This window comes from Cupressus sempervirens, chromosome 2 (genome assembly GCF_028749045.1).
Source record: "Cupressus sempervirens isolate cs-2001-9-10 chromosome 2, ASM2874904v1, whole genome shotgun sequence".
NCBI lineage: Eukaryota > Viridiplantae > Streptophyta > Pinopsida > Cupressales > Cupressaceae > Cupressus > Cupressus sempervirens.
In genome coordinates this window covers 119,754,525-119,779,071 of record NC_143119.1, presented here as the reverse complement: position 1 = coordinate 119,779,071, position 24,547 = coordinate 119,754,525, and the positions used below count along the sequence as shown (strand labels likewise).

At 38.2% G+C, this 24,547-nt stretch overlaps 1 protein-coding gene across 1 annotated transcript; it reads right to left on the bottom strand.

The window, feature by feature from the left end:
- Positions 1–1,401: 1,401 nt before the first annotated feature.
- CAX11 (cation exchanger 11) lies at positions 1,402–23,398 on the bottom strand. The gene is made up of 2 exons (XM_089812855.1): positions 22,208–23,398; positions 1,402–2,195 (listed from the first exon to the last, which is right to left on the bottom strand). Exons 1-2 carry the CDS (start codon positions 23,150–23,152, stop codon positions 1,434–1,436), a joined length of 1,707 nt encoding a protein of 568 aa, XP_089668981.1. The 5' UTR covers positions 23,153–23,398; the 3' UTR covers positions 1,402–1,433.
- Positions 23,399–24,547: the final 1,149 nt, after the last annotated feature.

Genomic DNA, 24,547 nt, shown 5'->3' with positions numbered 1-24,547 from the left:
TTATCTTGTGCAACTAACTGTCAAGTGAGCAAGCAGCAGAGCTTTTGAATCCTCAAAAGAATGTATTTATGGGTTCAAGGTAGGGAGACATAATTCAGCATCTCCTTCCCACTCAGTCCTCTCATTTTGCAAATAGAACTTACCTTTATTAAATTTCATTCTTGGTCTTCAGCTTTTGATTCCATTCTGTGAAAATTGCATATTGCTATCACCAGAGTTTGGAAGTTAACAATCATCAAAATAAAATTTCAATCATGCTTCCAAATAAATCCACCCTGAAATCACCAGATTCTGTCACCCATTTATTTAGTTAAAACGAAAAAATATTCCTGGTGGATTAAAAATGTCCTATAAAAAGCAATAGAAGTAACTTTAAAACTGCCCCTCTTCAAATACATACCAAATAACTCAATACAGCAATGCATTAAAAACTCCCATTCACAATTTCGTCAGTGAAGAAGTCAAAAAACTTTTGAATAGCCCAAAACATGGATCGCTCAACAACTGCAAAGTAACACCCAGTGTACTAAAAGAAATGTGTGCAAAAATGCAGCATTACCAGAAAGAAAAAAAACCACATTGTTGAGTATATATCCTTGTAAGATTTCAAAACATACCCACATTGTCTTAAAATAGAAATCCAGTCAAATTCATAATGAACATTTCTGGAAGATCTCCAATCCAGTTTAGATAGTTTTCTGATTTGCTCACCCTATTTTGCCTTATTGCCATTAGAGCATCTTTTGCTCATTTTAACTCTGGTATGCATTTCAAATGATTCAGACTTGCCACGTATCTGTTTTTTTCCTGAGGAAACTAAGCTTTTAGCACCTCTCTAAGATCCATGTCAATGGAAGATAAGAAGTCCAGAGTGATCTACCAGTTAGGCAAATGATAAAAACATGCCCTGGTATGAGAGTTTTATCAGGATATATAGCCACAGAATCAACATGTCCGGGATACAAACTAAATAATGCTTTCCATACAGAAGATACATGCCCTGGTATGAGAGTTTTATCAGGAAATATAGCCACAGAATCAACATGTCCAGGATACAAACTAAATAATGATTTCCCCACAAAAGATACCAATGCACAGCCATCAAAATTGCATTCAATCAACCCACAACTGGAAATAACGAGCAGATCGTAGATTCATATATTTAAAAGACAAGATGTTCAAGTCCTGACTTTTCAAAAGGGCAAAAAAGGCACTGTTGTGAACCAGGATATTATCTAGTTGATATTAGAATCCAAAGAAAAATAGGATGCAAGTTAGAAGTGAAGATTTCTCAAATGGTTTCCTTACATGCTATTTAACGAACCCAGGCAGGGCAAGCAATATAAGTTCAGAATATAATGTCAAGCATCTTGAGGGCAACCAAACTACAACAACAGTGAATGAACTAATTAAAAGTAGGTAGGAGTGCTTTATCATATCATTTTCGCAATCATTAAACTTACAACAACAAAGATAATGTACAAAGTGATGAGGCAAAATCCCCACAAACGAGTGACTTGAAATCTTGACCAAGTGATAACTAGTAGTGAGCCAAGCAAGCTCATGAATAAAAAACAAAATGCAACAACAATACTAACATGAAAGCGAAGATAATAGCCAGAAGGATAGGTGTGGGCTGTGCAAATCACAAGTGCAAGCCCAAAGCCAATAAGCATGTTAAACATTGGTCCTGCGTAACAACCAGCCATTGCCATGGCTGGCTGTCCAGCCTTTGCAACTGCAACATCTGCCACTAGATCCCCCACAGAATTCCCCCATGCCAACACGGTTAAACCCAATAAAGCTGGTGGCAACTTTAATATGATACCAAGTGCTGCCAAGCAACCTAGAAGCTCTCCAGCTACAAACGAGATTGAACAAACACTCATCACAAATGCCACCACTATTGATAATATCTGCTCTCCATCTGGTGGTTCATCAACAATTAAATAATGTGTCAATCCTATACAACTACTTTGTGCTAGAACCACAATCCACAAAGGGAAAGGGAATTTTGGTATTATAAACACCAAAGGATAGTCCAAAGGGACAAACGAGCTACAAAAGTACAACAATGCAAGTGGACATAATACAATGTTGGCTGATGAGTAAAATCGGCTCCATTCTGATGTACATATAGATGGAATTAAAAGCTTCAGCACCAACTTAACTGGCAGCTCCCACAATTGAGTAAACTGGTACAAAAGAAAAAACATCATATCAGCCAACCTTGTATCTCAAAATATAAATAGTATACCATGTAAAAATCAATGATAAAGTTTACAAAGCAATGGCTGATATGTCAGAGACGGATATCCTTAAAGGTAAGCAGAGAAGGCAGGGACAACAATAATGTGCAGTTTTCACAGCTTCTCTGCACTTGGTACAAATAGGGTGTTTTTTATAGGAGATGCAAATATGGATTACTTTTTTAATTTCAAATGCTATAGACCAAGATCAAATAAGCAAAATAAACTGAATGAAAATGAATTTTTAAAGCAAAAAGGCCACAACAATCAAAATTCAGAATATCACCACCTCAAAACACATATTAAGAAAACTACTAATGAGGATGTCAGCAGCTTGAAATGTTAAAAAGGGAACTTACAGAATTAAAAAATAACTAGACGAACGTTAGGTTTTCCCAGTTCATGAGAATTGAGCAAAATGCTTCTGGAAAACCTGTGAATGTTTAATACAAATCAAACAAAAAAATCAAGAAGCATTCTACTCAAATTAAACAGTACAAAAACCTAAGTTGCCCATTCATCAAGGGACATGCCCAGATCCAGCTCCGGTTGATACCCACTCTGAATCTAGGTCTTGCATGAAAAGAGGATATATGACCTGGGTGTCAGCACCTGCAATGAACAGACCCATAATGAATCTGACAGTACTCATGCAGAAAAATGTCTCTTTTAGATTATTTTATCGTTTTTAAACAGACTGTTTTCCCTCACATTTTACAAGCAAAAAAATTATAAAGAAACATTGCCATATCTTGCTGTTTCTCTTTTAATAGCAAGGGACTTGTACAAATGGTGCCACTGCAGTTTTACAATCATTTCTCTGTTAATGGAATCATAGCTTCCAAAAGCTTCTCCTCATATTTACATCTGTCCTAAATTTCTTCAGGAAGTATTTTGGAGTATGACCTGCTGCAATTTTCTTTAAAAGATATAATTACTGGCTTCATGTTATTATCACTGAGACATTCTTTTCTTTTTACCAATTTTTCAGTGTCCAATGCTATGGTAGTGGATTTTATTTTTTAACATGATGTAAAGAAAAAAAATTAGGAGGGACTAGAGTGTAGGAATGTCATGTTTGTAATGATGAGTTTAGGGGCAGCTATACAAGGGTGAAGTCACACATTTTGCGTATTGCATACCATGGGGTTAATGCTTGCCAAAAATTAGGGTCGGAAAAATTTTTGGAGTCCGAAATTTTTCTTGTTTTTGGAGAGATCAACTGGGTTGTCATCCGTTTTTTCTGGGTGTCTCGTTTTTCATGCCTCAATTTTCGAGCCAGCGGATACAAAAACCAACAGCATATTCCTTCTGGGTTTTTTGAGCTCACTTCTAGGTCACTCTGATTCTTTAGGGTCTTCCAGATTTTTGTCTCGAAGAACATGCCTTCACAGATGTTCACAATTTTTCATTGAAAAACATGCCATGGCATCTCTGACAAATATTCTGCTTGAGCATAACTCCAAATTCAATGATCGCAATTATGGCCCTGGAAGCAACACATCATCACAATTTTCGAATATCGGAATACCGATCAGCTTGTTCTGGGTGTTACAAAGCGTCGGACTTCTCCAGGTCCTGATCAAGATACATGGGATCTGAACAATTGAGAGGTAGTGATGCTTCTCAAATTATCCGTGGCTAATGATCAGCTTTCTCAGATTCCATCAGGCAAGACAGCTACCGAAATTTGGAGACATCTCAAAGGTCTTCATGAGACTTCCGACAAGAGTAGAGCCTTTTTTTTGAAAAACACTCTGTTTTCTATTGTCATGGATGAGCGCACCTCACTCCAAGCACACCTGAATCAGATTCAAAAAATTCATGATCAGTTACTTGCCATCAATCGCAAGATGGAGGAAGAGGATATTGTGGTTATCACTCTTCGGAGTTTACCAAAATCCTATGAGCATTTTATCGAGACTCTCAACATCACATCTACTGGTGTTGATCTGAAGTTCACTGATCTTTGCACCCTACTACTTCAACAAGATCGGTGAAAACAACAATTCGATAGCAGCTCCAATTCCACCTCCACAAAGCAAGCTTTTATTGCGAAATCCTTTCAGAAGAATAAAGGCAAGCTTTAGCAACCATCTCAGCAAAAGTTTTCTGCTCCAGCTTCAAATGGTTCCAAAAAGAAGAACATTCAATGCAACTACTGCCACAAGTTTGGTCACATGAAGGTTGAATATCGAGAACGCTCAATTGCACAATCTAAGCGGTCAGGTTCGCAACCCAAAGTGAACAATGCAAAGAACACTGAGCAAGCGGAATCTGCCTTTTACGCCTTCATGGCTAAAAGACCTGCAAATCATGTGAAGTTGTATGCCTGGTACATTGATTCAGGTGCCTCTCGACATTTCACTCACCGCAGAGACTAGTTTACTGACTACCAACCTTATTCAGATTCTGTTATTTTTAGTGGCAAAGAAGAGTACATGATTGCCAATAAAGGCAACATTCAGATTCAGTCTGTTGGGAGGAATCTCATATTCCTTGATGTGTACTACGTTCCAGGGATGGAACTAAATCTATTCTCAGTGAGTCAGCTGCTGCAACATTCTCCACACTTGGCAGTCACCTTCAGTTCACATCAATGCACTATCTCCTTCAGTTCACATCAATGCACTATCACTGATCGGGCAACTAAGTCTATTGTTGCATGAGGTCTTGAGGATCATAGTCTTTTCAGACTTACTGATTATGGTGACTCTCAGGACTTAGCTATGGGTGCTTGGCAATCTTCTGTCAACACACTTTTGCATCAGCGATATGGGCACTTAAATGTGCATTATCTCTCACAACTTGCTCCGAATGAGCTTGTTCTTGGATTGCCAGAGATTCAGACTCAACAGCTTGGAGTTTGTGATGCATGTCAGGCTGGGAAGCAACATTGCACACCTTTCACCAGTGGCGATTCTTGGGGAGCTTCTCAGGTACTTCAATTTGTTCATGTCGATATCTACGGCCCTATGGCCACTCCGTCTGTTCTTGGGTCCAGGTATTTTCTGTTGTTTGTTGATGATTTCAGTAGAAAAATGTGGGTGTATTTCCTTAAAAAAAAATCAGATGCATTTACTGAATTTCAGAAGTTTAAACCCTTAGTTGAAAAACAATCTGGGAAATCTATTATTACTCTTAGATCAAACAGTGGGAGTAATTTTGCTCTAATGCTTTCTCCAAATTCTTGGATACACATGGCATCAAATGCCAGTTAACCACACCCCACATGCCACAAAAGAACAGTGTAGTTGAACATCAGAATAGGACAATCACTGAGATGGCTCGTTCCATGTTTGAACACAGACATGTTGCGAAGCAGTTTTGGGCAGAAGCAGTTAACATTGCAGTTTATCTGTTGAACCGATCACCCATAGTGACAGTCAAAGTAAAACTCCAGAAGAGGCCTGATCAGGTCGCAAGCCCAAAATCAATCACCTGAAGGTTTTTGGCTCTCTTGCTTTTGTTTGGGTCCTTAATGCTTCACGCACCAAGTTGGATGCCAAGAGTCAGAAACTAATGCTTGTTGGATATAGCAGTCTTCACAAAGCCTACTGCCTAATCGATGTTGAGACATCTCGTCTCATCTACAGTCATGATGTAGTATTCCATGAGCAGCGAGGACCATTCATGCTTGTTTCTCCTGTTCCTAATCCACCAGACCAGCCTATGATGGCTCACGATTTGGGAGTTCGGCTTCCATTAGGTCCACCTGATGGGAGGGCTCCAATAGCTCCTGCAGCTCCAATTATTCCAGTGATACTTGTACAGACTCCTCTGGCTTCTCCTGCAAGATCACCTCGCTTTGTAGATGCTTCACCTGAGTTTGATCTAGCTTCTTTTGATAAGGATCCTGCTGATCAAGCATCTCCTAGTACTACTATTGGTCATTCTCCTATCCGACCTAAGTGATGGGCTAAGACACTTGCTAATCTTCGTGATGATGACCTCATTGATGGGAGAACTGCTCGGAAAAAGAGGAAAACTACAAGTTCTGTTAACTTCTCTCATGGCCAACATTCACAGTGTGTTTGAACCTCAAACATATTTTGAGACTAAAGGAATTCCAGAGTGGGAACAAACCATGACATCTGAACACCAAAGCCTACTGAAGAACAACACCTGGGTCCTTTCTAATCTTCCACCAGGGAAGAAACCCATTGGCTACAAATGGGTCTACAAAATCAAATACAAATCAGAGGGTACTTTGGATAAGTACAAAGCTCATTTAGTGGCTAAGGGCTTTTCTCAGCGTCAGGGCATTGATTACAAGGAGACCTTTGCTCTTACTGCAAAGATGAGCACCATCACATTAGTCCTAGCCATGGCAGCACAGTTTGGTTGGAAGGTCCATCAGATAGATGTCAAGAGTGCTTTCCTGAATGGTGATCTTCGTGAAGAGGTCTACATGACGCAACCTCCTGGTTTCAAGGTTGTTGGTAAAGACCATCAGGTTCTCAGATTAGTAAAAGCTATCTAGGGGCTTGAAGCAGGCCCCTCAGGCATGGTACATCAAGATTGATAAGTACCTCAGTGGTCAAGGCTTTAAGAAGAGTTCCTCAAACTCAAATCTGTACATCAAGACTACTGACAGTGATATCATCCTTTTGGTTATTTATGTGGATGATTTGATCATCACTGGCAATTCAGCATCTTTGATTCAGGGAATCAAACAGAATTTATGCCAGTCTTTTGATATGACTGACCTTGGGCTCATGCATTATTCCTTAAGTGTTGAAGTTTGGCAACAGTCTTCTGGTATATTCATCTCTCAATCCAAATATGTCAGGGCCCTGTTAGACAAATTCCGAATGCAAGATTGCAAACCTACATCTACACCTATGGAGAAAGGTCTCAAGTTGTCAGCAAAGTATGGTTCTCCTTCCATTGATGATACTACATACAGGCAACTAGTAGGCAGCCTCATCTACCTCTCTACTACTAGGCATGATATCAACTTCGCAGTCAGCTATATTTCACGCTTTATGACAGCTCCTAAGGCTGATCATTGGATAGCAGCAAAGCGTGTGCTTCATTATGTGAAGGGCACTTCAAATTATGGACTTCTGTACTCTCGAAGTTCTAATCCTAAACTTAGTGGGTTCATAGATTTAGATTGGACAGGCTCTGTTGATGATAAAAAGTCAACATCTGAATATGTGTTCAGTTTGGGATACGGTGCAGTCACATGGACCAGCAAGAAGCAATAGGCAGTTTCTCTCTCTTCTACAGAGGCTGAATACAAAGGGACTGTTAAAGCAGGATGTGAAGTTGTTTGGCTTCGTCGGATGCTTGGGGGTATGCAGATGTCACCAGCCGGTCCGACTACTCTGTTTGTTGATAACGAAGGCGTTATCAAGTTAGCACGGAATCCAATCTTCCATGAACGAATCAAGCATGTGGATGTTCACTATCATTACATACGACAGCTGGTTGAAGACAAGACTATAGATTTGCAGTATGTTCCTACCACAGATCAAACTACAAACATTCTCACCAAGCGTCTTGGTCCTAATAAGTTTGTCAAATTCAAAGGACAGCTTGGTGTGTTAGATAGATTAACCATTAAGGGAGGGCATTACAATAAATAGATAAGTCATATATTATTAGTTAATGGTTATCTATTGTAAATATCTTAAGCTTTAATTTGCTTTCGTTTTTTGCTTTCTCTAAAATAGAATGTTTCTATTCTTTACGATTGTTTCCTAAAGAAACATCGTCTTGTTCTTTTGTATATATTGACCTTTCAATCTATGTTAATATAAAGCAAGTATTTTACCAATTACCTCATAATAGTTAGTGTACCACAATGAGGTAAGTTATTGATTTTATTTACAAATTAAAATTAAATGTTAATCTTTAGATTGATGATTTCCATATTGAATTAAAATTTATAATTCTTTCAACTTTTTGATTGCATTTTGCAGATATCTTTGCTCTGTCATTTCCTAGTCTTGAAGAGATATATGAGAATTTGACAATATGCTAGGGAAGATGAAGTAACCAAATTTCACTAGGAATCCTACTTTGGGATTATATGAGCAGCACATTAGGCCCATTGTGACAAGGAGGTAGAACATAATGAATACCCCACTTCATATGCAACCTTACACTCCAAATCCCAAACAGTGTGCAAAAATGGATGGAAGAGTGCCTCCATGTAATAACCCAAAGGTATTAGATGGGTTCTTACAAGGCATTGATAAGATCTTTTCAAGTAAGTTTCCATACTTCACACACAACTCCTTGACTTCACAAACTTTTGTGGCCTCATTAAGTAAACCACAAGCAATGTTGAATAGTGATATTGGCACAAAAAGATCCTATTGTGTGGTGGGGATGGCATGCGAAAGATACAGAACAATTAAAGGTGATTGTCTCTCCCCCACTTGCACAAGTTGCCAATTCCTTTGTTGTAGAAAGGAATTGGTCTACAAATGCCCTTATCAACTCCCTCAAAAGGAAAAGACTTACCTCTAGATGAGCAGAGAAGCTAGTGATCATGCATAGTGCTCTTCCACTTCAGGATCATCAGACTCAAAAAGTAAAGGTAGACTCTAACTTTTGGTGGGATGTTGATCCTCAAAGTGTGGACCAAGGTTGATGAGGAGGAGACAACACTAGGTTATTTTGGGGTTCCATTGAATGAGGATATAACTTGATTGAACCTCCTTATTAAGTTAAAAACCCCAAAGTTCATCACTTGGATAACGAAATTTTGCAAACTACATTTTATTTACACATTAGTTATTGATTTGGCATTTGTATTTTAGACTCAGTTTTTCCTTTAAAGATGTTTTATAAGGAGGGTATGATTAATTATCCCGAACTTGACAAGGTCAAGACCCATCTAGTTCATAGTTTAACTTACTGATTTGAAAATCCCAGAGAGTTTAACTTACTGATTTGAAAATCCCAGAGTCCTACAGAAAAATCTGTGAAACTTGGGGATGTATTCCATCTATGATCATCATGTTTTGGAGATGGGGACATCTCTACGACGGAGACAAGGCATCCCCCTGCTGCGCCACCACCACCAAGACATCCAAGCATTTCCAAGAGGCCCAACCGCCCTCAAGTATTTGAAACTCTCTTGTCAACACCATCTGAGACATGTATTTTTTTAAAGTCTTTTTTTAATATTTGCACGCCAATCATATAGTTTACAACTGGAGAAGATAATTAAGATATTTATTTGAGATAATATTATATGAAGACATGTGGCATGCGTCATCCAAAGAGGCATGCACTTGGAAATATAAAAGGTTTTTTCCTTCAAATGGAAGGGTTTTGTTCTTCTTTATTGTTGTTTATCCTTATTTTATGGGCAAAACATTAACATAGCATCAAAGTGTAGTTATATATCAGCAATAAAGAGAGTGTTTAATTTTGTAGCTTCTCTGCATTGGATCTTTTATGTTTCGATACAGTGATCAGTAGTGAATATTAGGCCAAAGTTTTTTGGGGGTTTTTACATAACTAAGAATCAGTGGTAATTTTCTATAATATTATGGCATTTCATGCTTCGTAAGTTTTGAATGAAAATATTGATATTTAGGCTCAAGCTTTTTGGCTAGCTAGATGCACCATCTGGGCTCTGTGCATTTGCTTGGGATTCATAGACATTTACAGAGCTAGCAAGAATTTGTTACAAAGGTCTTTGAATATCTCATTAGATCTCTTGCAGAGTTATACAACCTCCACATTTGAAGGAAGAGATAATTGTCACAAGGTTTATGCTTATGAGAATAGGAACAGGAACAGGAATATACTTTTGATTCTGAAGAACCTTGTTCCTTAGATAAAGAAGGCATTAATATCTGCACCAGCTTGTGGATCAACAGCTTCAAAAACAATCAAAAATTTGTTAATTGTCTGTCGGCTTAATCTCAGGAGGTTTGAAATTTGGATAATGGCCTTTTAGAAGGTGTAGACCTTCGAAACTGGATCACATACACACAAAAACGAATTTGAGAATAATGTTTTTATTTTTCATGTGTTGAAAGAAATTCTTGTAAGTGGTCGTTCAGTGGACATTGTGAAAGTCATTCATGACTTTTCAACTCTCAGTCTGTGGGAGGAATCGAAACTGGGCAGCAAGCAGAACAAGGGAGGTAAAATGTTGAAGTTTCTGTGAAAACTAAAGATCGAATTCCATGCATTTGATCTGAGAGCTGTCTCCATGCTTAAAAATCCTAGCATGGTGCAGCTTCCTCAAGGCCAAACACTCCAACCCCACTGCCAGGTTGTCGTCAACGGACGAATGGACGAGCACCATCACATACAGCAATGGCATCAAAGAATCAAATGTCGACTTCTTAAACATCGTGCAGATAATTCGCAAGAAGATTTTGGAAACAGGAAGGATGTTCAAGATGCATCAAATGTCTAAAGAAGTTGGTCAATCATGGCCCGTCACAATCCCTGAAGAGGAGTGTTCAGCAATTTGCTAAACCCACCAAGTTGCTTTAAATATTTCTACTAAATATGGAGTATCATTTTTATTAAACCTCATGATTTTCCTTACGAGTTTAATCTTTAATCTGTGAGATTATGTTGACATGGCACCACAACTGTTAATTCTTGGCGCTTCTCTGTTTCCAAATTATAAAGGCCATTTTCTGACAAAAAAAAAAAAATTTAATATCTAATTCGTTCGCTAGGAGGTCTAGGGCATCAGATCTGATAGATGACGTCTACAGTACAGTTCTATCTATGATGTTATATTTTTGATGTATTGTAAAATGGTGCCTAAATGTTTCTTAGCTTCTCTAAAAGGAATTTTTTTAAGCAATGACACCCTACATAAAGTTCACTAACATGTTTGTGAGTTGGTTAAATAATCAGTGTAACCCGAGTGCGCACACCCGGGTCAAAACCCCGACGCACACGGTGCGCATAAGACCCGGTGCAGGTGCGTCACGCACCTGAGTACCCCCATCGGGAGTTTTCCCGCTGCCGCACCCCCGCCGCACCTGTCAAGCACCCAAGGGGGGACGCGGTGCTTGGGTGCTTCCAGGGTGCGCGGGTACTTCCTAGGTGCTCATGGGGTGCTTCCTGGGTGCTTCCCGAGTGCTTCTTGGGTACTCACTTTGATATGGCTATGATACATTATTATTATTTCACTGTTTCATGCTATTCGGCTCATTGTCATCATGAGCATCTTTATGATATATGATATTCATAGAATCATATTTGAAGAATGAATTTTGAATCTTGCAACTTGAGCTAAGTTAATTTGTTAAATGGTCATTAGTAATAGACTAATAGTTATGAGGTTTCAAGTTTCAAGTTTGAACTTATGGTTTGTGAATCACATTTCAATTTTTTGTGTTCATTGTATTCAACTATATTTGGTATGTTAATGTTATATAATATATTGAAGTATCATTTCATAATTAGCATTTTCACTCATATATATTATATATATACTATGCAACCCCCTCCCTCCACTCCCCCTCCTCCCCTACCCCCCCACCGCCGCACCCCCACCGTCTACCCGTCGTCTCCAAATTGAGGCTATTTTTTTCCCGCACCCGAAACTCGTCCCGACGTCCCCCCGCACCCCCGCGCCGGGGTAACACTATAAATAATGGTTGTTTCGTTGAAAGTGTCGTAGAGCAGGGTGACCCTTATTTGTCTAATTTTGCTATATGTTGAAAAAGAGATAATACAAATATATTGTATTTACAACTAGAGAAGATAATTAAGATATTTATTGAAGATAATATTATATGAAGAAGACGTGTCATGCGTCATGCAAAGAGGCATGCATTTGGAAATATGAAAGGAACTATTTCTAGAAATTGAAGAGACCTTGTTTTGTGAGATGAAGAGTTTCTCAATTCTTTATATATATTGTATTTAGTGGAAAGCATTGTACTCAATCACTTTATTATCAATAAAAAAGATATTTTCTAATGTTGTTGGGTTTTACCCTTCAAGTGGAAGGGTTTTCCCAGGATAAGTATCTTGTGTCTTTTGCACTTATTTTATTCTTCTTTATTGTTGTTTATCCTTATACACACACACACACACACACACACACACACACACACACACACACACATATATATATATATATATATATTAGTTGCACAAGTACCGTACCCAAACCGTTGGGATGCATACTGACTACCAAGTACTTGTTGAGGTATGTATCCATGACTTCATTACACCACATCAACATTGTTAAAAAAAAAGAGGTAAAAGTGAAGAAAATTCTTGCACTAGGAAATTGTGACCACAAAACCCTAAATGTCAACCATAGATGCACACCTAAGGTGAAACGCATAAGGTTAAAGTAAAACCGTATACACAGGTTTTTATTGTTTACCCAGAGATAACAAGATTTTAGGCATTTGACAATGACAAAGATAAAAAGGGTTTCCAAAATTAAGTCATTCGTCGATTGCAAAGACAAATGAAAGGGTTTTCGTCATTCAAAAAGACAAAAAGGGTTTTCAACTTTTTGATGTTCCAAAGACAAAAAACAATTTTTAGAGCACAGAGGTAGGTTTCAACTTTAAATCTGACTACCATTCAATTGTACACAATTTCTTATTTCCACCATTTGCATTTATGCTTCTAAATACAATAATACTACATCATTCGCATTTCAAAATTAGAAATACATTGATTTCAACGTTGTTCAAAAAAAGGGCAAAAGTGAAGAAAATTCTCGCACTAGGAAATTGCGACCACAAAACCCTAAATGTCAACCGTAGACGCACACCTAAGGTGAAATGCGTAAGATTAAAGTAAAACAGTATACACAGATTTTTATTGTTTGCCCAGAGATAACAAGATTTTAGGCATTCAACAATGACAAAGATTTAAAGGGTTTTCAAAATTAAGTCATTCGTCAATTGCAAAGACAACTGAAAGGGTTTTGGTCATTCAAAAAGACAAAAAGGGTTTTCAACTTTTCGATGTTCCAAAGACCGAAAACAATTTTTAGAGCACAGAGGTAGGTTTCAACTTTCAATCCGACTACCATTCAATTGTACAAAAAAAATTATTTCCACCATTTGCATTTGTGCTTCTAAATACAATAATATTGCATCATTCGCATTTCAAAATTAGAAATACATTGATTCATTGTAAAATAAATGCTTCAATTTGTATATTGTATAGTTATATTATGTTGTATATTGATTAAATAGTATATATTAATTGAAAATTCATATCAGAACTTACATTCATTATAATATAACTTATAGGATTATGAATGTAAGTTACGATACAGATTTTTTTTTTAATTAAATTATTATTATTTATTAATTATTATTTGAAAATAAAACTTTAAAAAATATTATCAAACAATTAATTTTTAAGCTATGCTTTATAGTTTATAATGTTATTTTTTAATTTGTATTATTAAATAGAAAATAATATTAATAACTAAAAAATTATATCCAACAGCACAAAACTATATTGATATATTCATATTTAATTTTAATTAATTTTACATGAATGCACTTTTCTAAAATTCAGACACTGCTGAATTTCAATAAAAACACATATTTCTGATTAGTATGCAAATACAAAGCCATTTAATTATTTTCTTTGCATAATCAAAAAATAGTTAAGTACAATATGCTCTCAATTGAGTTTCTTGTTTGAAACTAATGGTGTAATATTTTTCATTTTTCCATATAGAATGTTGGGCAGAGGAAAGCAACAGTTGTATCTTTTATGGAAATATGTTGAAGTCTGTCAACACGATCAGCATACTTCCATAGCGGATCTAATCTACATTAGATACTGCATTTGATGTGAGCGGTATGGTTCTTGATGAGCATTTTTGGGATGATTTAAAATTTGGTGTGGAGTTTATTACACCCATATGTGAGCTGATCAGATTTGCAGATTCAGATAAGGCATGTTTGGGAGAAATCTATGACGCAACAGTCTCCACGTGTGAAAGAGTCAACACAATAACTAATACAAAAGATCTTTCCCTATATCCTTTGATATAGGAGAAGTTAAATGGAAGATGGACTAAGCTTAACACACCTCTTCATTGTGTTACATATGCTCTTGATCCTAAATAGTATGATATACACATCCATATCAAGATATAGAGGTAATAAAAGGATTTTGGGCTGCAGTAAGAAAGGAGTTATGGTTGAGGTGAGGATGCTTCAATTTTGAGGAGTCAATGGAATAAGTTTTCACATGGGCAAGGTGATTTTGGTTCTATGGAAGCTTTATATGATGTGAAGGTAAAGAAAGATCCTACAGTGGTGGTGGAACAATGGAGGTGAAGCTGCTACATTGCACTCACAAATAGCTAGCTCATCTTGTGAGAGAAACTGTAGTACTTACGGGTTCATTCATTCACTAAAAGGAACTGATTGGCGTCAAAAAAGCAGAGAATCTGTTGTAAATTCAAAGCTCACTTCATCTTCTCTCTCATGCAGATCCTAGATACAATGAAGGCCCTTCACAAAATGGGACCAAATTCTGCCCGATGGAGAAGTTTCTGTCTTTGTGGACGGATAGAGAGGTTGCAGTAGACGGCCTTACTAACTTACCCCTTGTTATTCTACCAACAAAGGAACTTGAGCATGACTATTTGGACAGCATCATAGTTCAGGACCTTATTGGGGACGATCAAGGCATATAAGGCTAGACACTAGATTTAGATGTATGATTTTTGTTTGTTTATCAGCTTCTTGTTTATCAAGCTTAAATCAATATGTAATCAGTTTGAACTTCTATACAGCACTGATTAATAGAAAACTAATAAATATTATGACTGTTCAAGTCAGAAGTTTATCATTTATAATATGCCATTGTATGATCATTTGTAATATGCCATTGTATGTTTTATGATTGTCTCGTTCATGTTTAAAGATTGCCTTCTCTGTTATGCATCTAAATATTTCGCATATCTATTATTACAAACATATTGCAGATTTGAAACTGAAAACAATATATTATATCTGCAAACTTCATCCCTGTTCTTGGTTTGAAATGTCAGGACTCATATTTTCAGATTTTCTAAAAATATTAAAATTGATCTTTTTTAAATGGCATACCAAGTACTCCCGTCCTGTAATTTGAAAAATAGACGGACCCATACCTGCACCCATATCCTAAGTATCCGCATGCAACCTATTGCTGATTGAAGTACATTTTCAGATCATTTGAAAGCCTAATATGGGCAATTTATGAGGGTTTATAGTTGTTATTGCATACATTATTGCTGATTATGTTACCCCAGAACTGAGGTTTCTATGTTGGTGTTTCCATGTTTATTGTGACTGTCATATGTATCCAACAATTTATTATCCAATTCCATTTTCATATATGGCTGATTTAAATGTACAAGGGTTTCATATAGATTGATGAAAGACAGTATCACGGTCCATATAATATCAGTCATAACCAGCAGTCAAATTTGACATATTTGAAACATACAATTCATATCTTACTATTTAGTATATGCAAATGCACTATTTTACTAATTTGCCATAGTTTCATTTGAAATTTAATTTCCATAACTACTTTTTCAAGTGATGTATGTATATCAGCACCACCCCCCACTGTCCCTGAGCTTAGGCCCTTCATTCCCCGCCCCTAAAGCCAAACCCCCCTATCCTGAAACTCAGTGGAACACTGCATTTTTTAGAATAGCTTCCATTGACTAGCAAATGAAACAAGAACATTGTACTAGTTGTCAATGTTGCCAAATCTTTGAATTCAAATATTGCAGCAGCAAAAGATTGTTCCATTCTAAATTTCAGTCAATAGACAACATATACTCTTTGTTATTGATAGCTATGGTAAAAATAACTCGACCTTGTAACGTCCCCAAGTTTTTAAATGACAATCTATTAAATTAATTGTTAAAGTTGTCAAAAAAGTATAAATTTTTCAAATGATGACTTAAAATTAATTAATTTTATTAACAATAAAATAATAATAAATTATCATGTCACTTAATATTTATTAACTATATCTCTAAGTCAGCCTATCTTCTAGATACTTTCTAGAGACCATTATAAGGGGGTTCCTACTGATGGATGGATTGCTGATGTTTTTGGATCCGATCAATTATTTATAACTTCTGCAAACACAAAGCTTCAGGAGTTTGATAGTAGAACTGGATGAAAACCTAGTTCTCTAAAAAAAGGGGTGAATTCGAGATGGAATCTACAACTGTACAAAGGATATTTGTATTCATTTGGGAAGCATTTGTTATGAATTATATATTAGCTGGTCCAGAGTTGGGCGTAATAGGTTGTGGGCCCTAATACTACTTGACTCCTTTAAATTGAGGGAGGAAATAGGAGAAATTTTGAAATATCAATACTTTAGAGTGAAATTATTGTTGGGAGTAATTTTTGGTCATGATTCTGTTCCATCTGTATTTTTTGAGGAAAATTTGTATCCACTTCCTCTCCCAAAGACACGGAAGCAGGCTTAGAAAATCTCATTTCCAGCTCAAAATTCAAAGAATGGACACCATTGATGCCCTGGGGCAGTACAAGTTGCCTTCCACCCAAGCCATGGGTAAAGAAAAATTGGAACCCAAACCAATTACAATTACCATTGATGCCCTGGGGCAGTACAAGTTGCCTAACACCCAAGCCATGGGTAAAGAAAAATTGGAACCTAAACCAATTACAATTGCAAGAGTGTACTGTTGGGGCACAATATAGAGGCAGCATAAGTCACCTCCCCTGCATCATGGGTAACCAAGATTGGAACCCATGACCTAGTGCTCACTATTGGAATATCCAGCCATACCAAATACAAGAAAAACTAAATAACCAAACCACCAAACCTAAGCCCAAATTAGGAACATAGCCATTTTCTCTTTCTTTTGAGTTACATAGTTCCTCAAAATCAGTTACAAGGAGAAATGTTCTACTAGACCCTAGCCAATCAATTGCAAGGGCAAATGTTTTTAACACTGCAATCTTTAGTTTGTGCTTCAATGTTGTCCATGGCAACAAGAACTTGCATGAAAGATGATGACATGAAGGATCAGAGACTCAAGGAGAGGCTTTCTCTAATTTTCCCTTAGAGCATTTCCATGAGCTGAAAGAAAACATGTGTAGGCTGCAGCATGTGATGGAGGACATAGCCAAGTGTCTCCAAGTAAAGCCCTGACCTCAGGCTAGAATCAATGTTTCCCATTGCTGTTGTGATGAGGATATTAAGGATGTATTGAGTGAAATCAACTCTCATACAAAGAGGTAAATGTGCTTAGGTTTAGAGGGACCGGTGTAATTTGCCTCTCCAAACTGCTCTCTGTTTTTATGATACTATGAACACTGGGATAGTGATGTCCTCCATTCCACCGTACATGGTACTGTCTATATCATAGTTACACGGCCCTAGGGGACGATGGAACAAGGGGACAAATTTCTGGGACCTAGGGACAAAGGGGCCTTAATTTGGGGGCGGTGGGGGGACAGCAATGGGGTACGGGGTGTTGTATATCCTATACATATGGTACTTAAAATGCTAGTTATGAAAAGATGTATTGCACTATAAGATATAAAGATGTGAAAAAGTAAATACTAGAATGTTGCATTGAATTGGAACATTGAACATAAATAGTCAAATCGGCAAATAGTCAACACCAAGACATCCCCCCATCCTCAGTGGAGGTGGTGTTGTTGAGGACGAGGGAACGGAGTCCCCGTCTCCGGGAAATGGGGGGGCGAGGGGTGCATCCTCATGTTACTATGCTCTATATGGTAATTGATTGGTCAAACTAAAAAGTTTCAATTGCATCTTTGGTTCATGGAGATCAATGAAAAATGGACATTATGAAAAAATGGGAAATGGCATATAATGCCCTCGATAAACCCAAACTAAATTATTAAATTATAAATTTGTAAAGGCAATTGAAGAAAGCCCCATTTACGAGCCCCTAAAGGACGAAGAAGGGTTACTTTTTAGAAACTACCACTAAATTTAGTAGTTGCCAAAGGAATTAGAGATGTTAAATGACACAAATCACATCAGCATTAATGAACAAAAAGATTGTGATATTGCTATCAGGATTTAACTGTGTGATTTTGAGTCGAACTCATTGACCCATGTTTCATGAGTAGTGATTCAACATGACTCCATCTCTCGTGAGAATAAATGGAACACTTGGCACTCATTGGATCTAGGTGATGCTCACAAGGGTGAAGCACCGGGACTTCTTGGGAGATCACCCATCCTAGTACTACTCCAGCCTGAGCACGCTTAACTACACAATTTCCTCCATGGTTAAACCCAAAGCTTGCAACCTCATTTGCAAAACCTTCACCAAGTGTTGTGCCTTATGAACCATTCATTAGCAAGCCCCTTAAGCTCATCAATTGATAAGTAGGAGATAATTTCCACAGCAAGTCAAATTGTGATATTGCTATCAAGATTTAACTATGTGATTTTGAGTCAAACTCATTGACCCATGTTTCATGAGAAGTGATTCAACATGAATCCATCTCTCATGAGAATAAATGGAACACTTGGCACTCATTGGATCTAGGTGATGCTCACAGGGGTGAAGCACCGGGACTTCCCGGGAGGTCACCCATCCTAATACTACTCCAACCTGAGCGCACTTAACTACGGAGTTTCCTCCATGGTTAAACCCAAAGCTTGCAACCTCATTTGCAAAACCTTCACCAAGTGTTGTGCCTTACAAACCATTCATTCCTTAAGCTCATCAATTGATAAGTAGGAGATAATTTTCACAGCAAGTCAAATTATGATATTGCTATCAAGTCAAACTCATTGACCCATGTTCCATGAGTAGTGATTCAACATGAATCCATCTCTCATGAGAATAAATGGAACACTTGGCACTCCTTGGATCTAGGTGATGCTCATAGGGGTGAAGCACTAGGACTTCCGGAGAGGTCACCCATCCCAGTACTACTCCAACCTGAGCGCACTTAACTACGGAGTTTCCTCCATGGTTAAACCCAAAGCTTGCAACCCCATTTGCAAAACCTTCACCAAGTGTTGTGCCTTCTGGACCATTCATTAGAAAGCTCCTTAAGCTCATCAATTGATAAGTAGGAGATAACTTCCACAGCAAGTCAAATTGTGATATTGCTATCAAGATTTAATTGTGTGATTTTGAATCAAACTCATTGACCCATGTTTCATGAGTAGTGATTCAACATGAACCCATCTCTAATGAGAAATGAACCCACCTCTGATGAGAATAAATGGAACACTTGGCACTCATTGGATCTAGGTGATGCTCACAGGGATGAAGCACCGGGACTTGGAGGCAACCCATCCCAATACTACTCCAGCCTGAGCACGCTTAACTACGCAGTTTCCTCCATGGTTAAACCCAAAGCTTGCAACCCCATTTGCAAAACCTTCACCAAATATTGTGCCTTATGAACCATTCATTACAAAGCCCCTTAAGCTCATCAATTAATAAGTAGGAGATAATTTCCACAGCAAATCAAATTGTGATATTGCTATTAGGATTTAAATGTGTGATTTTGAGTCAAACTCATTGACCATGTTTCACGAGTAATGATTCAACATGAATCCATCTCTCATGAGAATAAATGGAACACTTGGCACTCATTGGATCTAGGTGATGCTCACAGGGGTGAAGCACAGGGACTTCCCAGGAGGTCACCCATCCCAATACTACTCCAACCTAAGTGCGCTTAACTACGGAGTTTCCCCCATGGTTAAACCCAAAGCTTGCAACCCCATTTGCAAAACCTTCACCAACATGGGTCAATGAGTTTGACTCAAAATCACACAATTAAATCCTGACAGCAATATCACAATTTAACTTGTTGTGGAAATTATCTCCTACTTATCAATTGATGAGCTTAAGGGGCTTTCTAATGAATGGTTCATAAGGCACAACACTTGGTGAAGGTTTTGCAAATGGGGTTGCAAGCTTTGAGTTTAACCATGGAGGAAACTTCATAGTTAAGCGCACTCAAGATGTAGTAGTAGTGGGATGGGTGACCTCCTGGGAAGTCCCGATGCTTCACCCTTGTGAGCAATACCTAGATCCAATGAGTACCAAGTGTTCCATTTATTCTCATGAGAGATGGATTCATGTTGAATTGCTACTGATGAAACATGGGTGAATGAGTTTGACTCAAAATCACACTGTTAAATCCTGATAGCAATATTAGGATTTGACTTGTTGTGGAAATTATCTCCTACTTATCAATTGATGAGCTTAAGAGGCTTTCTAATGAATGGTTCATAAGGCACAACACTTGGTGAAGGTTTTGTAAATGGGGTTGCAAGCTTTGGTTTTAACCATGGAGGAAACACCATAGTTTAAGTGCACTCAGGCTGGAGTAGTACTCGGATGGGTGACCTCCCAAGAAGTCTCCTAGATCCAATGAGGGCCATGTGTTCCATTTATTCTCATGAGAGATGGATTCATGTTGAATCACTACTCATGAAACATGGGTCAATGAGTTTGACTCAAAATCACATAGTTAAATTCTGATAGCAATATCACAATTTGACTTGCTGTGGAAATTATCTCCTACTTATCAATTGATGAGCTTAAGGGGCTTTCTAATGAATCGTTCATAAGGCACAACACTTGGTGAAGGTTTTGCAAATGCAGTTGCAAGCTTTGGGTTTAACCATGGTGGAAACTCCGTAGTTAAGGGTGCTCAGGCTGGAGTAGTGCTAGGATGGGTGACCTCCCGGGAAGTCCCAGTGCTTCACCCCTGCGAGAATCAGCTAGATCCAATGAGTGCCAAGTGTCCCATTTATTCTAATGAGAGATGGATGCATGTTGAATCACTACTCATGAAACATGGGTCAATGAGTCTGACTCAAAATCACACAGTTAAATCCTAATAGCAATATCACAGTTTGACTTGTTGTGGAAATTATCTCCTACTTATCAGGCAAAAAGATTCCAAATAAATGAAATCACAGAAGATTAGAGGCAGCCCTCAAATTAATTGATGGAGTTAAAATTTAAGTTTATTTTTCCAGCAGCATTAGAAGAATGGCGATTGCTGGAGCAAGATTCTATTTAAGAGAATTTAGCGAGGTGAAAGAGGTTTTTTGGGGACGACATATTTATTATTGTTTTATTATTTCCATTGTGGAATATGAACCCCCGACAAAACAACTTGAGGATGAAACCCCTCTAGGGCTGAAAAGGTCAAAAATGTCTCAAACATATTTATTATTGTTGCGTTATTTCCCTAGTTGAATATGAACTAAGGATTAATGATTACCAGAAAGGTCATGATTGTTACCGGGACTAGCAGAAAGAGAATCCAAAATATTACAATATAGGCTAGTGATCTGACAGGTTTTCATTAAGGAGCATCATGCAAGGTGATTGCAATGTTTCATCCCCAGTTTGGGTTTGAGGTTGCGCAATGAGAGCAAATCTGTTTTGTCAAAGTCACCTTGAGATCAAATCCAACCATAACTAAACCCAGCACGACTTCAACCACAGTGGGTTCTCTGAGAATGCAGGTCTCTTGCCAGCGGGATTTGAACCCTGTGAGAGTCATTCCCTGAAGTTTTCATTTTATCAGTTTCTTTAAATTTGAAGCTAAGAGAGCTTGGTTACATTTTATCATTTTTCTTCGAAGCTGAAAGAAAATTCCTTAACAATATTAAGGCTCAATACACTAAATTACTATTACTGGGTCAAACTTAGCACTCGTTTGAAATTATTTAATCTGAAAGAAAACTGCTTAACTAATGCAGACCAAAACAAGCTTGACTCTAGAAAAATCAGTTCTAATATTATAATTTCTTTCACATTACTAAAATACTAATATTATAATTTCTTTCACTATACTAAAATACCAAATTACTATAACTGGTCAAACTTAGCACTCCTTTCAGATGATTTAATTTGAAAGAAAACTGCTTTAAAAGTACAGAACAAAACAAACTTGACTACTATACTCCAGAAAAATCGGTCCTGATATTTTAAATTTTTCTCCACAAAAGCATACCTTTCCCAAGTTGCAGCAAATCCAACAAGAACTGGGACTTCCGGCCTTGGTCTCCTCTGCCAAATCCGCCTGCAACGAAACCTCATTCGCCATCACCTTCTTCCAATTCGGTGGCCTGTCAAAACCCTCATCAATACTAGTTGCACAATCAAACCCTCCTCCACTCATCTCCACTGCAGAATCACCACCACCGCCATTTTCCTCCACGCGATCCGTCCAGAAAACCACGGCAACAAAGAAAAAGTAGAAGAAAACGAGCCCGACGGCCTGCCAGAGGAAAATGACGCCGGTGAGGTACATATAAAAAAGCGTGGTGGCGGCCGTTAAGTAGAAGAATACATCTCTCACGAATGGGAAGGGCTTAACGGAGAAAGGCGCGGCGGTAAGCGCAACATTGCCGACAACGAAGGCGGAGACGAAGGCGCCGGCGCTAAGTATGGCCCCCAGCCCGATTCGTGCATTGTCTGAACGCAGAGCCGCCATGGAAGCGAAAAGATCCGGAGCACCATTTCCAAGCGCCAGAACTGTAACCCCTCCCATGCTCGGCGACAGCCGCAGCAACGCGGCCAAGCGCGAGACCACGCGCGAGAAATGGAGCTCCGCGGCCGCCGCCAGAACATAGAACTGCAGAACAACAACGCCGACCAGAATCGTCACCGACAATGGCGTAAAGCCCTTGAGGTAGCAGTAGTGCAGAGAAGCGTAATTGAAGAGCGGCCCCCTGATGCTGGCGCTGCTGCATTCTGAGGAATTGGCACCGGAGCTTGTGACGTCGACGGCATTGGCGTGGTGTTCTTCTACCAGTGCCCTTCGGCTATGGATTGAGCTGTGGGGTTTTGTTTCGGCATAAAATGGCGGAGAAACTATGAAAAACAGTATGATTAGTGAGGATTTTACAAGGGTTTTGTGCGAATGGAGTAAATGCAGAATGGCGGAGGATGCCATTCCATCTAGTACGGCTCGAAAGGTATACGCGAACTGTGTTCATGTCCTCTGGTAGGCAATTATATATAAGTTTCGTCTCGTATCGGGAATCGAAAGTACACCATTGAAACTGTTCTCAGCTTTACCGTCGCCTTTGCATTTGTGCAGCTATACCAAGTTGCTTCCTCGACCGTTTAAATTTGACGTCTATGTAAAAGCTTTTTGTTGATTCTCATCTGCCTTAACAACTTTAACGGGCCTGAAAATAAACAAATGCTCGTAGCCAAGCGGTAATATCGTTTTTTAGTTCCTGCCGTACAGGAATACTTATGCTTTCGTTCGAGCGCATTAAATCAATTATTCTAGCCAATCAAAATTTATAATTAATTCATTTCTAAAGTTTGTTATTTTAAGTTGATCGTTTTATATGTTTTTAAAATTAGTATAAAGCTATTTATTGGAGCTCTGATTGGGTCATATCCAAAAAGGCAAGGTGAAAATTATTTTTTCCAGACAAAAAATCAAACGAAAAATTCTGCATTAAATGTGCATTAATAAACATTCAGCTTGCAATTCTGAGCACCACCACAATTTCACCACATTGCCATCTAGGGATTTATGAAATCTTTTCTTCTCATTAAAATCATATCCACCGCCATATCTCTGCACTTCAATCAACACATTACTGCCCAAATCTGGAAACACAAACAAGGCCTGGGATGAATTCCATTCAGCCTTATCTCAACGTCATCCTCTCGATGTCATATCCTTCACTACACTTTTAGATGGCCTTGTAATACCAAAAAATAAAAAGGTAATTTACAGTACCAAAAAAAATAGTAGCTTAATACAGTTGCTCCAAATATGTATGTAAACTTTGGCAAAGAGACAGAAATAGGAAATTGGCTCACCAGTATGCGAAAAACTCTACAATTGCCCAAGAGGATGAAGCCACCGATAGAGTACTATTAAAATCATTCATCTTCAATTCAACGGCAGCATCAACATCATCTTGGACAGGCTCGTCATTTGGCCCGTGATTGTCCCTGGTCCTGTGCCCGCACTGTTCTGAAGCATAACAGAACCATAACAAAGATAAAAATCCCTGGAAATCTGATAGGCCCTTCATACGACATCGGATCCATGAGGAATTTTAAATTCTGACGAGCCTGCAGTACCCCTAAAGGCACTCTCTACAATTTGAAGGCTATTGTTCAAGTTGGAAATGCCGCCAGATGTTGTGTTCGACATTGTTATTGATTCAGAAAAGAAGAGGGGATTCGAAAATATCAAGGTATACAGTTACCCTTTTATTTGGATTAACTCTTTGCTTTATGTTTTTTATGCTTTGTTTATAGAAAGCAATTTTTTTATATTACCTCGAATGTCATGATGGTCTCGTCAATCTGAACCCCG